Raw genomic sequence first — 13,756 nt, 5'->3', positions numbered from 1 at the left:
GAGAGAGAGAGAGAGAGAGAGAGAGAGAGAGAGAGAGAGAGAGAGAGAGAGAGAGTTAAACACAGAGCTACTGTCTCCCTCCCAAACGCTCTCTCTGAATGTCAGTAACCGCTAACAACATTTCGCCGACGCAAACAGAACAACAGACAAAGGGAGACAGAGGGACAGACAGACAGAGAGACAGACAGACAGACAGAGAGACGGAGAGAGAGAGAAGGGGGGAGTCAAGCTGCCATCCCTTTACAAAATAATCGAGTTAAATCGGTAATCCGTGGCCCCTGCCCCATTTTACTTGGATCCCGCGTGGAACAGATGTTATAACGTTTCCCTGTCTGAAATGAGTCTTGTAGCCCGGCGGGTGACACCGACCGCGTCTCCCCCCGCCCGATTTCCTCTCCCACATCCGGAGTATGCACCAGAACTGCAGTCAGAGAAAAAACAAAATCCATTGAAATTAATTATTTTCTTCTTTTTCACCCCCCCCCCCACACCCCGGAATTAAACAAAATACAATACTGCAGCTCGACCGAAAGGAAGAGGAGGTTAATTTTCACGGCTAGTTTTTTTTTTGGGGGGGGGGAATGATCTCCCGGTTTTCATTTATTTTTTTTTAAATACACTTCTGTTTTTTTTGTTCTGGGCAATTCCGTGCGTCGGTATCCCTACCGCTAATCCCCAGTCCAGCTACAAAATTAACAGGAGCACACATAGGCCGTGTTGTGTTAAATAGCGCGGGAGGTTGTACGGACCCATGGCGGCTAAATGTTTCCCTTGTGGGACAAATATTGCGCGTAGCTCTGGGGTGTGTGTGCGTGTGCGTGTGCGTGTGTGTGTGTGTGTGTGTGTGCGTGTGTGTGTGTGTGTGTGTGTGTGTGTGTGTGTGTGTGTATGCTGCGCTTGTTAAATAGTGCGGTTCTGTGGTATGTGTCAAATATTGAGCACGCTTGTGTCAAATATTATCGACACTTGCGGACGCTGCATAAATTTTAGTGTGCGTGTATGTTGTGTGTCGGTTAAAATTTATATGGCTGCGCGCGTTGGATATGTATTACGGCGTGTTAATTGTGTGTGGTAAATATTATGTTTTGTGTGTGTGTGTGTTGAACATTATATCTAAATAGTTGTGTGAGTCGGATATGTGCAACGGTGTGTTAATTGTGATGTGTGTGTTTAAATATTATGTATAAATGCGCGTGGTAAATATTATGTATGTTTTGTGTGCGTGTTAAACATTAAATATATATAGTTGTCTGCGTCGGGCATGTATAATGGTGTGTTAATTGTGTGTGGTGTGTGTTTAAATATTATGTACAAATGTGTGTAATGTGTGTTAAATATCGTGCATAATTCTGTGTGTGCCGTGTTTAAATTCTGCATATAATTGTTGTGTTTGTTAAATATTGTGATTGTGTTCTTTGTTAAATAACGTATGTGTGTTAAATATTGTGTCTAATTGTGCGTGATGTGTGTTAAATATTATGTAAAATGCGTGTTATGTTTGTGTTTAAATATTATGTATTATTGTGTGATGTGTGTTAAATATTGTGCATAATTCTGAGTGTGCCGTGTTTGTTAAATTTTGCATATAGTTGTGTTGTGTTTGTTAAATATTGTGTGTGATTGTGTTCTTTGTTAAATAACGTATGATTGTGTTAAATATTGTGTCTAATTGTGTGTGATGTGTGTTTAATATTATGTATATTTTGTGTGTGTTAAACATTAAATATGTATAATTGTGCACTTTGGATATGTAGAATGGTGTGTTGTGTGTAGTGTGTGTGTTTAAATATTATGTATTATTGTATGTGATGTGTGTTAAATATCGTGCATAATTCTGAGGGTGCCGTGTTTGTTAAATTCTGCATATAATTGTGTTGTGTTTGTTAAATATTGTGTGATTGTGTTCTTTGTTAAATAACGTATGATTGTGTTAAATATTGTGTCTAATTGTGCGTGGTGTGTGTTAAATATGGTGCATAATTGTGTGTGATGTGTGTGTTTAATATTATGTATATTTTGTGTGTGTTAAACATTAAATATATATAATTGTGCACATCGGATATGTAGAATGGTGTGTTAATTGTGTGTGTTGTGTGTGTTTAAATATTATGTAAAATGCGTGTGATGTGTGTTTAAATATTATGTAAAATGCATGTTATGTTTGTGTTTAAATATTATGTAAAATGCGTGTGGTGTGTGTGTTTAAATATTATGTATTATTGTGTGTAATGTGTATAAAATATCGTGCATAATTCTGAGTGTGTCGTGTTTGTATAATTGTGTTGTGTTTGTTAAATATTGTGTGATTGTGTTCTTTGTTAAATAACGTATGATTGTGTTAAATATTGTGTCTAATTGTGACTGATGTGTGTGTTTAATATTATGTATATTTTGTGTGTGTGTTAAACATTAAATATATATAATTGTGCACATCGGATATGTAGAATGGTGTGTTAATTGTGTGTGATGTGTGTGTTAAATATTATGTAAAATGCACATGATGTGTGTGTTTAAATATTATGTACAATTGTGTGTGATTTGTGAGTTTAAATATTATGTAAAATGCATGTGAAATGTGTGTTTAAATATTATGTACAAATGTGTGTGATGTGTGTTAAATATCGTGCATAATTCTGAGTGTGTGCCGTGTTTGTTAAATTCTGCATATAATTGTGTTGTGTTTGTTAAATATTGTGTGATTGTGTTCTTTGTTAAATAACGTATGATTGTGTTAAATATTGTGTCTAATTGTGTGTGATGTGTGTTAAATATTATGTATTATTGCGTGTGATGTGTGTTAAATATCGTGCATAATTCTGAGTGTGTTGCGTTTGTTAAATTCTGCATATAATTGTGTTGTGTTTGTTAAATATTGTGTTTAATTGTGTTGTGTGTTAAAGAACATGTATGATATTGTGTCTAACGGTGGGTGATAAATATCAGGTGTAAATTGTGTGTTAAATTATAACCGTGCGTCCTGATTGCATTAAATATTATGTGTAGCGTGTGCTGAACTTTGTGTGTGGTGTCTGTGCTAAATATTATGGATAATTTCCTGCTGTGACAAATATTACATCGTGTTTGGAGGTAGTAAAGGAATTTAATGTTTTATATATAAATAGACGGTTGAGGGGTGTACGTTACGAATGTTTATGGTCGAGTTATGATTTTCTTTGTCGGCGCCGTTGTCTTGGACAGACGGTGGTTTTTAACCTGGGAGATTACATTAATTTTGAGATATAAACTGCGAGATTACATATCCTAAAACTAATTCGATTTGATACACAATTGTGAACAGTAATGATACAATTCAGAAAATCGCACAAAATGTAACCTTTATGTAAAACAAAATAGCTACACAGTCCGTGCGTATATTTTGTATCTGTTTAAATAAGTTACCGATTGACATCTAAAAATGTCTCGATGGATGTATCTAAACATTTATCTGTCGATAGTGTATCGATATATATATTGACAAATATCTAAACGGAGATGAACAGATTGGGATAGAGAGAGAGAGAGAGAAATGAATATTTATAGATGGGGTTATGTCGATAGATTAAGTCGGCAGTTGGATGGGAGCTTACTTGCGGTAAATAATAGATCAATAAATAATATCTAAATAAAGGGAGTGAGATACCGAGGGTGAGGGAGACTGAGAAATGAATAGGGAGAGACTGTTGTGTCCACAAGGAGCGAAAGTGCACTTAATTCCGTACAGAATGTGTTTACTGACCGCGTTTTGAAAGCCCAGCGCTCTCCACGCGGGTTTCTGAAAGAGAGAAAAAAATTATTCACAATAAAAGTTGCCACATCCAAACGGGGAGGGGGGAGGTGGTGGTGGCTGTAAGGCAAAGGTTCTGAGCAATTTATTGCCGCATAACTTCCGAGAGTGGATGGTGATATTCAACGGGACCTATCATTACTAACAAGCGATCATAATCTAGAGCGGGACAAAGATAAGGCGGTCTTTTTTTCCTGAGGCTTGTTACGAAATCTCTCTGATGCTCCCTCTATGTTAAGAATGTTTGAAAGTATATGTCAGGATAATCTGTCAGCTAAGGCTCAGGCGGGCTATAAAGCTGCGTGCCAAGAGCAGAAAAAAACAAGTGTTATTAAGGGCTAGCGTGGAAGGGTTTTTTTAAAAAAAGGAAAATCATTCACACTGTAACTAAATCGAATTGGATGATATTATTTCTGTAAAATAAATCATTGCGTGCTATTCACTAAAAAAAGGGTGTAAAATTCAAGAGCTGAGTGCTTTATAATCTGTGTGAATGTTTTTAGGGCATCTGTACTCTTAAGGTCTTTCAGTTTAGTGTGTGTGTGTGTGTGTGTTTATATATGTATGTGTGTACATGTGTGTGTGTCTCTGTATGTGTGTGTTTGTATATTATATGTGTGTCTGTGTATGTGCGTGTCTGTGTGTATGTATGTGCATTTGTTTATATCTGTGTGTGTGTCTCTCTCTGTGTATCTGTATTTGTGTATATATGCGTGTGTGTGTGTGTCTGATTTATATTGCTGTATGTTATGAGTGTTTATATTATTCACACACGGTATTGTAATCTTGCGGTTTATTGTATGCATGGGCAGGGTGTGTGTGAACTTCGTTTTATTAGGGTATCTGCATTCTTCTTAAGATATTTCAGTTTATTTTATGTGTGCATGTGTGTGTCTGTGTGTGTATGTCTATTGTGTGTGCGTGTGTGTGTGCCTGTCTGTTGTGTGTGCGTGTGTGTCTGTGTGTGTGTCTGTGTATGTGTGTATTGTGTGTGTGTATGTGTGTTGTGTGTGTCTCTCTGATTTACATTTTTGTATATATAACTGTGTGTGGCGGTTCTATGTAAAAATACATAAAGCTCTCTCACACACAGTCACACACACTGCGTTAACCGATTAAATTTGATATTTGTGTGTGTGTGTGTGTGTGTGTGTGTGTGTGTGTGTGTGTGTGTGGTATCTGCAGTTGGTACACACACACACACACACAAAACAATTCGTACATCAAAATGTCACGGCACAATTTGTACTGGGAGGAATAATCTCCATGTTATGTACAGTAACAGCTCGTATTTTAGATCACCGCGGCGCGATCCACACACGAAAACATCCCAGAACGCAGTAACCTGTCCCACTGCAGGAACATCACGAGATATTTTGCAGTTTTACCCCGTAACAAAGACCAGCGGTGTTTTCTGTTGGGGAGGGAAAATCAAGATAAATATCGGATTAAGATAAAATAAGATTACTTCACCTCGATTTTATTTTCGAAAGTCCTTCTTTTGATCTACGAAGGTGAGGGGGGGATGTTGATTTTGCAAACGGAACCTAAAGGGTGTGCGGGGGGTGGGGGGTAGAAAGAAAGTTTAGTGGATACATTGCGGGTGAGATACAATGAATTTAACAGCCAGCTCAATCGACATATTGCTGCCGTACCAAAGGGTGAAAAGTGTCACGCTGTTGCGATTTACAGGAACTCCCGAGCGAAATGGACTTTACTTAAACGCAAGGTCACACACACACAATGTATTCATTTCGCCGTCTGTTTTGGTTTCCGGCGCTCCCTACCCACCCCCCCCCCCCCTTCCCCACCCACCCCAGCTGTTTTTTGAAACACCGGCGACTTGCACTAAAATCTTCTCCGGGCAAATTCGGTCGATCGATCGACCGAGAGCTCAGCTTCATAAATAATTGTGTTTATTTGTTTTTTAAAAAAACCAGTTTGATTAGTAAGTTAAGCGCAGGAAACAAAGTTGTTGGGAGTCGCGAGAAATCCAGTGAGCTGGGAATACAAAAAGCAATCGGGTTGGGGGTGCAGAGAGAGTCGGCGAGAAGGGGATGACTTGAGAGAGAGAGAGAGAGGCAGAGAGAGAGAGAGAGAGAGAGAGAGAGAGGCAGAGAGAGAGAGAGAGATGGAGAAAGACTGGATCGGGAGTGCGAGAGAAAATACCACGCACGCACATAATTTACAAAACGAAGGCAGAATCTACCTCATAGAGCGAGGTGTAAAGAGGCAGAGAGAGAGAGGCAGAGAGAGAGAGGCAGAGAGAGAGAGAGAAAGGCAGATAGAGAGAGAGATGGGGGTAGTTGAGTAGATAGTCAGAGAGAGAAGGGGGAGATGTCTTTTTTGCAGAGTCTAATGTGCAGAGAGTGCGAGGCACAGAGAGAGAGAGAGAAGGTTGAATGGACAAAGAGAGGCGGACAGAGGGAGAGGAGAGGGAGATGTCCTTTTGCAAAGTCTGACGTGGAACAAAATAGTGGTTGAGGTATAAAGACAGGGGTACAGAACAACTGGGGGGGGGGGTACAGAGTGAGAGAGATGCGGGGGCTTGGTGGATGCAGTCATGGAGGGCGAGAGGGAGAGAGAGGGGGAGAGAGAGCGGGGGAGAGAGAGCGGGGGAGAGAGAGCGGGGGAGAGAAGAAAGACAGGAAAATGTTGCTTAGGGTGCTAAAGGACTTGAAAACAATTTGAACAATTCGGCAGACACCCCCCTCCCTTCCCAAAACCATGTTTTCAGGTCCATCATTCCAAAAACAATTTGTGAAGAATTACAAGGGGCATTGAGTAAATCCACTCCAGGGGCGTGTGTGGGGGGGGGGGGGTGTTAAATGTGGGGGGAAATTAATTGTTCATATAAATGTCATCATTTTTTCTGATCATTCCATAGGGAGTGCTTCCTGCCTCTGTGTGTGTACCTCTCTCTCTCTGTCCCTCTTCCTGTGTGTGTGTGTGTGTGTGTGTGTGTGTGTGTGTGTGTGTGTGTGTGTGTGTGTGTGTGTGTCTGCAGCTGTGTGTCTTTGCCTGTGCCCTTGTGTGTGTGACCCTGCATGTGTGTGTGTGCGTGTCTCCGTGTCCCTGTGTGTGTGTCTTTGTACATCCTCTTGTGTCCCTGCATGTGTGTGTCCTTGTGTGTGTGCGTCTGTCTGTGTGTTCCTGTGTATGTGTTTGTACATCCCTGTGTGTGTGTCTCTCTCTGTCCCCCTTCCTATGTGTGTGTCCCTGTGTACGTGTATATCCTTCTGTGTGTGTGCATGTGTCTCTCTCAGCTCTCTCACTCACACACACACATTCCCTTTAATCACTTTGTGCATATTACACAACCACTCAATGTTCCTCTGTTAAATTATTGCCCAGATGAAACAGAATGTTCTCTGCACGCCTGAAAACGCTACATCTGCCGACATTTCTTCTCTGCTTTGCAACACTCGAATATTTTATTCATCATTTTTATTTCAGATAAATTGTCTCAAACCATTTTACATTTAGATATCCATCCATTGATACAGTGGTTGGAAATCTAAATCTCCCCCTCTCTCTCTCCCCCCCCCCATCTTTTTCATCTCTTCCCCTCTCCCAATCCCTCCCCCTTCTATCTCTTTTCCCCCTCTCCCACCTCTCCCCCTCTTCTCCCTCCCTCTCTCCCTCCTGTCCATTGATCTGGGAATTCATTTGTGGCGGGGACTGGGGGAATATTTATCCCGGGAACAGGTACAAGGGGGCACTTAACTGAGTTATAATACACCGAAGCGGCAGGTTTTAGTGGATCAGGTTGGACCTTTTGTTGTGGCGAGAGCTCTCCCAAATGTCCATTCACAGAACTTAAAACAATTACAACAAATCCACAGATTCCAAACAAAATTTAATAAAAAAATAAGTCTGTTCTTAATATTTGTGTGGTTATAAAACAGAAACAGTCCAGACATCATCACAGATATACATACACATACTCTGTCTTCCCCCCTTTACAGGCTGGACTCATCACGGTGTTATTTAATATACTGATATTGATATGCTACTGATTATCACGGTTCATTTGCACACTGCCTTTTTATATTTTTTTATATTTTATACTTGTATAAGTATGCTTTATTTTATCGTTATAACTGCTCTTATCAATTTACTGTTTGGGTTTTTATTAGGCAGGGGAGTGCCATCGTAATCTCGTTGTGTTGTTGTTGCAACAGTACAATGACAAATAAAGAAATAAAGAAAGATGGGCTCAACCCCAGTCAGAAGACAGGGTTGTTCTCAATGTAAAGATTCCAATAAAAAAAACTTTGTAAACAAGGGGAGCAACTTTGCTGATCAGACAAGGGTTTGGAAGTTGTGTTAAATAAGTACACCTGAAAGAGATGTGTGGGACTTTCCCACCACACTTCCCCGCCACCCCCACCAAATTTTAAAAAGAAACGTGTATCTTCAAACAAAAATAGTTGAGGCATTTTCATCTTGCCTCTGGCTAAAGAATTCTTCTGCATGCAAGATCCTGCACTTACAGCCTACAGTTGCTCCCGCTCTCCCTCTCCCATGTCCCTCCACCCCTCCCTCCTCCTCCCCTCCCATATCCCTCCACCCCTCCCTCTTTCCTCCTCACCTATCCCCCTCCCTTGCCCCCTCTCCTATATCCCTCCACCCCCTCCTCTCCCTATATCCACCCCTCCCTCCCCCTCTCCTATCCCTCCACCCCTCCCCTCCCATATCCCTAATCCCCTCCCTCCTCCTCCCATGTCCCTCCACCACTCCCTCCCCTCTATCTCTCCACCCCTCCGTCCTCCCCCTCTCGCCTCCTCTATCCTGCACCCCCTCCCCTTCCCTTCCCCTCCCTCATCCATCCCACCCTTTCCCTTCTCTGTCTCCCTCTCCCATATCCACCCTCTCCTATATCCCCCTCCACTCTCATATATCCCCCTCTCAACCCCACCGTCCCCCTCTCCTTCCTTCCCTCCCCCATATCCACTCTCTCTTGTTCTCCATTCCAGCCCCCCCCCCCCATAGCCCCTCCCTCCTGTTCAGAACTGGGTGTGGATCAAACAGACAGAATGACCTTGATCCAGTCTGGGGCACTGTGTGTGTGTGTGTGTCTGTGTGTGTGTCTGTGTGTGTTTCTGTGTGTGGCCATGCGTCTGTGTGTGTGTTTATCTGTGTATCCATGCATGTGTTCGTGTATGTCTGTGTGTGTGTGTTTATCTGTGTATCCATGCATGTGTTCGTGTATGTCTGTGTGTGTGTGTTTATCTGTGTATCCATGCATGTGTTCGTGTATGTCTGTGTGTGTGTGTTTATCTGTGTATCCATGCATGTGTTCGTGTATGTCTGTGTGTGTGTTTATCTGTGTATCTATGCATGTGTTCGTGTATGTCTGTGTGTGTGTTTATCTGTGTATCTATGCATGTGTTCGTGTATGACTGTGTGTTTATCTGTGTATCCATGCATGTGTTCGTGTATGTCTGTGTGTGTGTGTGTTTATGTGTATCCATGCATGTGTTCGTGTGTGTGTTTATCTGTGTATCCATGCATGTGTTCGTGTATGTCTGTGTGTGTGCTTATCTGTGTATCCATACATGTGTTCGTGTGTGTGTGTGTGTATCTGTGTTTATCTATGTATCCATGCATGTGTTCGTGTGTGTGTGTGTTTATCTGTGTGTGTTTATATGTGTATCCATGCATGTGTTCGTGTATGTTTGTGTGTGTGTGTGTGTGCGTGTTTGTGTATCCATGCATGTGTTCACGTGTGTGTGTGTGTTTATCTGTGTATCCATGCATGTGTTTGTGTATGTCCATGTGGGTGGGTGTGTTTTGGGAGTGGTTATACGGTGGTATGTGCAGTTTAACAGTAGGCCTCTTATGTAGAACAAAAATCACAGTTGTATCTGTACGACTGACTTCATTTGATACTTTCCAAAGTCTCCGGGTAGGTTTAAAGGGACCAATTTGTTATCTCAGCTTGAAGTAATATTAGATTTTCTGTTTCACGGTTCTCTCTCTCTCCCTCTCTCTTCCCCACCCAGGTCAGTTCTCCGCCATACCACACACAGACACACACCCAAACATACCCACACACACACTTTTTTCTCTCTCTCACACACACACACTTAGACACACCCACGTACACACAGACACACCCTCACACACAGATACACGCATATACACACACATACACACCCATATACACACACTCTCTCTCACACACACACATACAGACACACACACAGATACACGCACATACACACACATACACACCCATATACACACACTCTCTATCGTTCTCACACACACACACACCCACATACAAACTATCTCTCTCTCACACACACACACACCCGCGCACACACACACACGCACAGACGAGAACAAGCCCCCTTCACCCAGCGCCGCCGAGCGAGTGTGCGCGCCCCTCACTCCCTCTCCCACCCTCAAAATTCCGGATTAAAAACAAGACAGTTCTCTCTCTCTTTTGCCCCACGTTTGTTCCTTCATCAACCCCCAACAATCCCCACCCTCCCCCCCCCCCCCCCCCCCATCCTCTCGCAGGCACCGGCCCATTGGACGGAATGAAGTCAGCTGACTTGCATTTCGCTCGGCGAATGGGAAAGAATGCTGCCTTTATAACAACCTAGTTATTAGATTCAAAAGTCTGGCGCAGTTTATATAATATATACACACACATACATATTTAACAAAAAAAAAGAAATCCTATGCGTTTACCCCGGAGCTAGTATCTCACGGCGTGCGGGGCAGGGGCGCCGCACATAATTATGAATTCTCTGTACCACAATCACTCGTTGGCCTGCCATATACCCGGTAGTCAAGACATCTTACCCAACTCTTTCGATCCAGTCCGGCATTTCAACGCCTACTCAGCCGCTGTTTCTCCAGACAGGATCTACCCGGGTCCATACTACCCGCCGGCCCAAGAAAACCCCTGGCCCGGCCGAGCATCTTTCGATTACGGCGTGTACCCAGAGAAAGATCTCTCCCAGCCCACGTCTTCGGCCGCCTCCGCCGGCTGTAGGCAAGTTTCGGAAAACTCCCGGGCGGACGATCACAAGAGGTGCTTTCGGATTTACCCGTGGATGCAGCGGGTAAATTCCCACAGCGGTGAGTGCGCGCGTTGGGGGGGGGGGGGGGAGGTTGCAAAACCGCGACCAAGGGGGCGAGTATCCACAAGCGTCCGTGTATGTCTATTTTGTAATGGAGATGGTATCGGCTCCCACGGAAGAAACTTGCCCACTGGGCAAGATGGGTGGGGGGGGGGGGGGAAAGAGGGGCTATTTTATCTGGGATATAACGAAATTGAAAACAGGAGATACACTCAGTGGAACTAGACGCAAGATATTTTAATATTTACAGCATAAATGTGTGCCAAGTGTGTGGGAGTGCAGACAAATAGAGGGATAAAGGTAAGATCTTTTGATACCTGCATCACATGCGAGAGAGAAGATAATGCGGATAAAGAGAGAGAGAGAATGTGGGGGTAAATACGCGAAAACATGAACCTGTGAGCCAACTGTAACACACGCCAGATCTTTTAAAAACCTACATCCAGGGAGGAGAAAAACATCAACATGCGAGAGAGAATATATGCCATGAAATTAAAAATGTAACCTGTCATGAGAGGGAATGTTGCACAGATATACACAAGGTATTTTCAAATCTACATTGTATGAAAATCTGAATATGTAGGATAATGTGAGCCAATATTCGAGCGAATCTTTCACAGATATACACAAAATATTTTAAAATCTACAATGTTTGGAAGCGCAGGTATGTGCGTGAGGAATATATGTAATGCAGATGAAATGTGTGAGCATTTATTGGTGGGAACCATACACACGCAAATGCAATATATTTTAAAATCTACATCATAGGAAAACGTACAAACCTGAGAGAAAAGATAATGTAATCCTGATAAAAATGTGAGCCATCCTGAGAGGGAATGTTACACCAGATAAACACAAGATCATTTACTGTCCACATTATATGAAGATACACAAAAAATACCTAGAACACATGATTAGTATCTTCACTATATTGCATGGGAAAAAGTGTGAATATATATAGACACCAATGTCTTGTAAACCTTTTTATTGGGATGCATATTATGAGAGGGCTATAAAAGATTACATAGACAGACAGAAAAACCATTATAGATACATTCATATCTATCTGCAGATGAATAAGGTATTCTACACGGAACATACCTGTGTAAACTACACAAGATAGTTTAATGCCCACATTCTATAGGAGGTGCAGATGTTACATGGAGACTATGCTAGATTAATATATGTATTCCGTAAAAAGGGTTTGAAATATCTCAGATATGTAGAAATATTAGCTATGCACATAGATATGAGAGAGATTGGGGTTTGTATTTTATGGAAAAGAGGAAATTATACACTTAAGATTGTGAACAGTAATATCTATATTCTATGAGAAAGATACATATAAAATGTATACAGATAAAGTAATATTAATATAAGCAGCACATACAGCAGTGTGATAGATTAATATCTATATTATATGAAGTTAAATGTTTTATATGTGAAATCTGTAGATATGTTAGATACTGTATGTACCTAGATATGAGAGAGACTGGGGTTTATATTGTAAGGAAGAGAGTAAATATTGCATTTGGGAAAATACTGATGGTTGCAGAGTGTAATGTCTTTATTGTACAAACGGGGTTATATGTTGTACATTAATCTATATTAGATTAAATATAGAGAGAGGCACTGTAATATCTCTACCCCATAAGAGGTTTAAATATTGGATATAGAACAAAGACTGCCATAGATTAAAATTAATATCTACATTTTGTGAAACTATTATATTGGATAAATACCTAGATATGAGAGAGATTAATATGTACTTTGTATGAAGAGTAAATGTTACACTTATAACAGGGAGAATATTATCTTCATTAAATGGGAAAGGCTTAATTGTTTGGCCTGAAACATTATACATTGTATGTACACTTGTAGGGAGTGACACACATCAGTGCTTGTGTTATATTAAATAGTGTAAATAATACACGTGGAAAATAACTAAAGAATGAACAGCTACATAAGGAAAAAAATCCCTAACTGTTGCAGAAAGTACAATTTTATATCTGAGAGTTGCAAAAAAATAATCAGGGAGAAATTTTCATTTAATTGAGAATATTATACAGAGAGATAGTCTGGGCAAGGGCATAGTACAAAGAATGAAAGGCAAGACAGAGATGGTGAGTGTGTGAAAATACAAACGCCATGCTACGTGAGAGAAATGGGGATGATCACATATTTGAACAAAGACATTAATTAGGGTGGGGGAGACATACATATTATGTGTAGAGTGGAACAGAAGCATCAATGTGTGTGATTAAAGTAATGGTGTCCAAATTAAGAGGAAGACTATCATATATATCAGAGAGAGACAGCTATTGAAAGTAAAGACATTCTATATCATGAGATCAAACTGTCCTTCAAACGGAAGTAGAGCATTAACAAATATATCAAAAAAAAATATCTAGAAAAATAACCACGATTTCATTACAAACACACATGGTCGTGGTAATAGATTTAACAATGCCCGTTGACATTATATAGTGCAGGCTGCTCCTGACTTTAATTTAAAGTATATACCCAAATGTCTACACAGGTTGATCTGAAGCAACACCTCCCAGTTTGCTTAGAGCAGGGACAGAGGGAAATAAAAAAATATGACTTAGAGAATCTTAATTTTGAAAATAAATGTAGCACTGATTTGGCTAGAGAGTGGGTTAAACTGCAAACGAGCCAACAGTTTCACTCAGAGAGTAGATCAAAAGCATCATGACATTCTGGTCAATAAATTGAAAGATATTTTTGGAAGGGGAAGGTGATGATTGATATGATTTTTTTAACTGCTCGTTTTTCTCTCTCCTCACCCTGTGTCACTTCAATCATCTCCCCCTTCCCTAATTATCTCCCTCCCCATTCATATTCTTTATCC

General features: G+C 41.1%; 1 protein-coding gene and 1 long non-coding RNA gene across 2 annotated transcripts in view; one reads left to right on the top strand and one right to left on the bottom strand.

Moving 5' to 3' along the window:
- Positions 1-284: 284 nt before the first annotated feature.
- Positions 285-5,308, bottom strand: LOC127566890 (uncharacterized). Its single transcript, XR_007955804.1, has 3 exons — positions 5,258-5,308; positions 3,737-3,772; positions 285-421 (listed from the first exon to the last, which is right to left on the bottom strand). It is a non-coding gene; the product is annotated as an uncharacterized LOC127566890 (long non-coding RNA).
- A 5,231-nt stretch (positions 5,309-10,539) lies between these two features.
- Positions 10,540-13,756, top strand: part of LOC127566886 (homeobox protein Hox-C6-like) — a 4,081-nt gene continuing 864 nt past the window's right edge. The window contains exon 1 of the mRNA XM_052009397.1: positions 10,540-10,882. Within this exon, the coding sequence (XP_051865357.1) occupies positions 10,540-10,882 (343 nt within the window). The remainder of the gene's footprint in view (positions 10,883-13,756) is intronic.

This window comes from Pristis pectinata, chromosome X, assembly GCF_009764475.1.
Source record: "Pristis pectinata isolate sPriPec2 chromosome X, sPriPec2.1.pri, whole genome shotgun sequence".
NCBI classification, from domain to species: Eukaryota; Metazoa; Chordata; class Chondrichthyes; order Rhinopristiformes; family Pristidae; genus Pristis; species Pristis pectinata.
The sequence above is the reverse complement of the archived record's forward strand: the minus strand, read 5'-3'. Positions and strand labels throughout refer to the sequence as shown.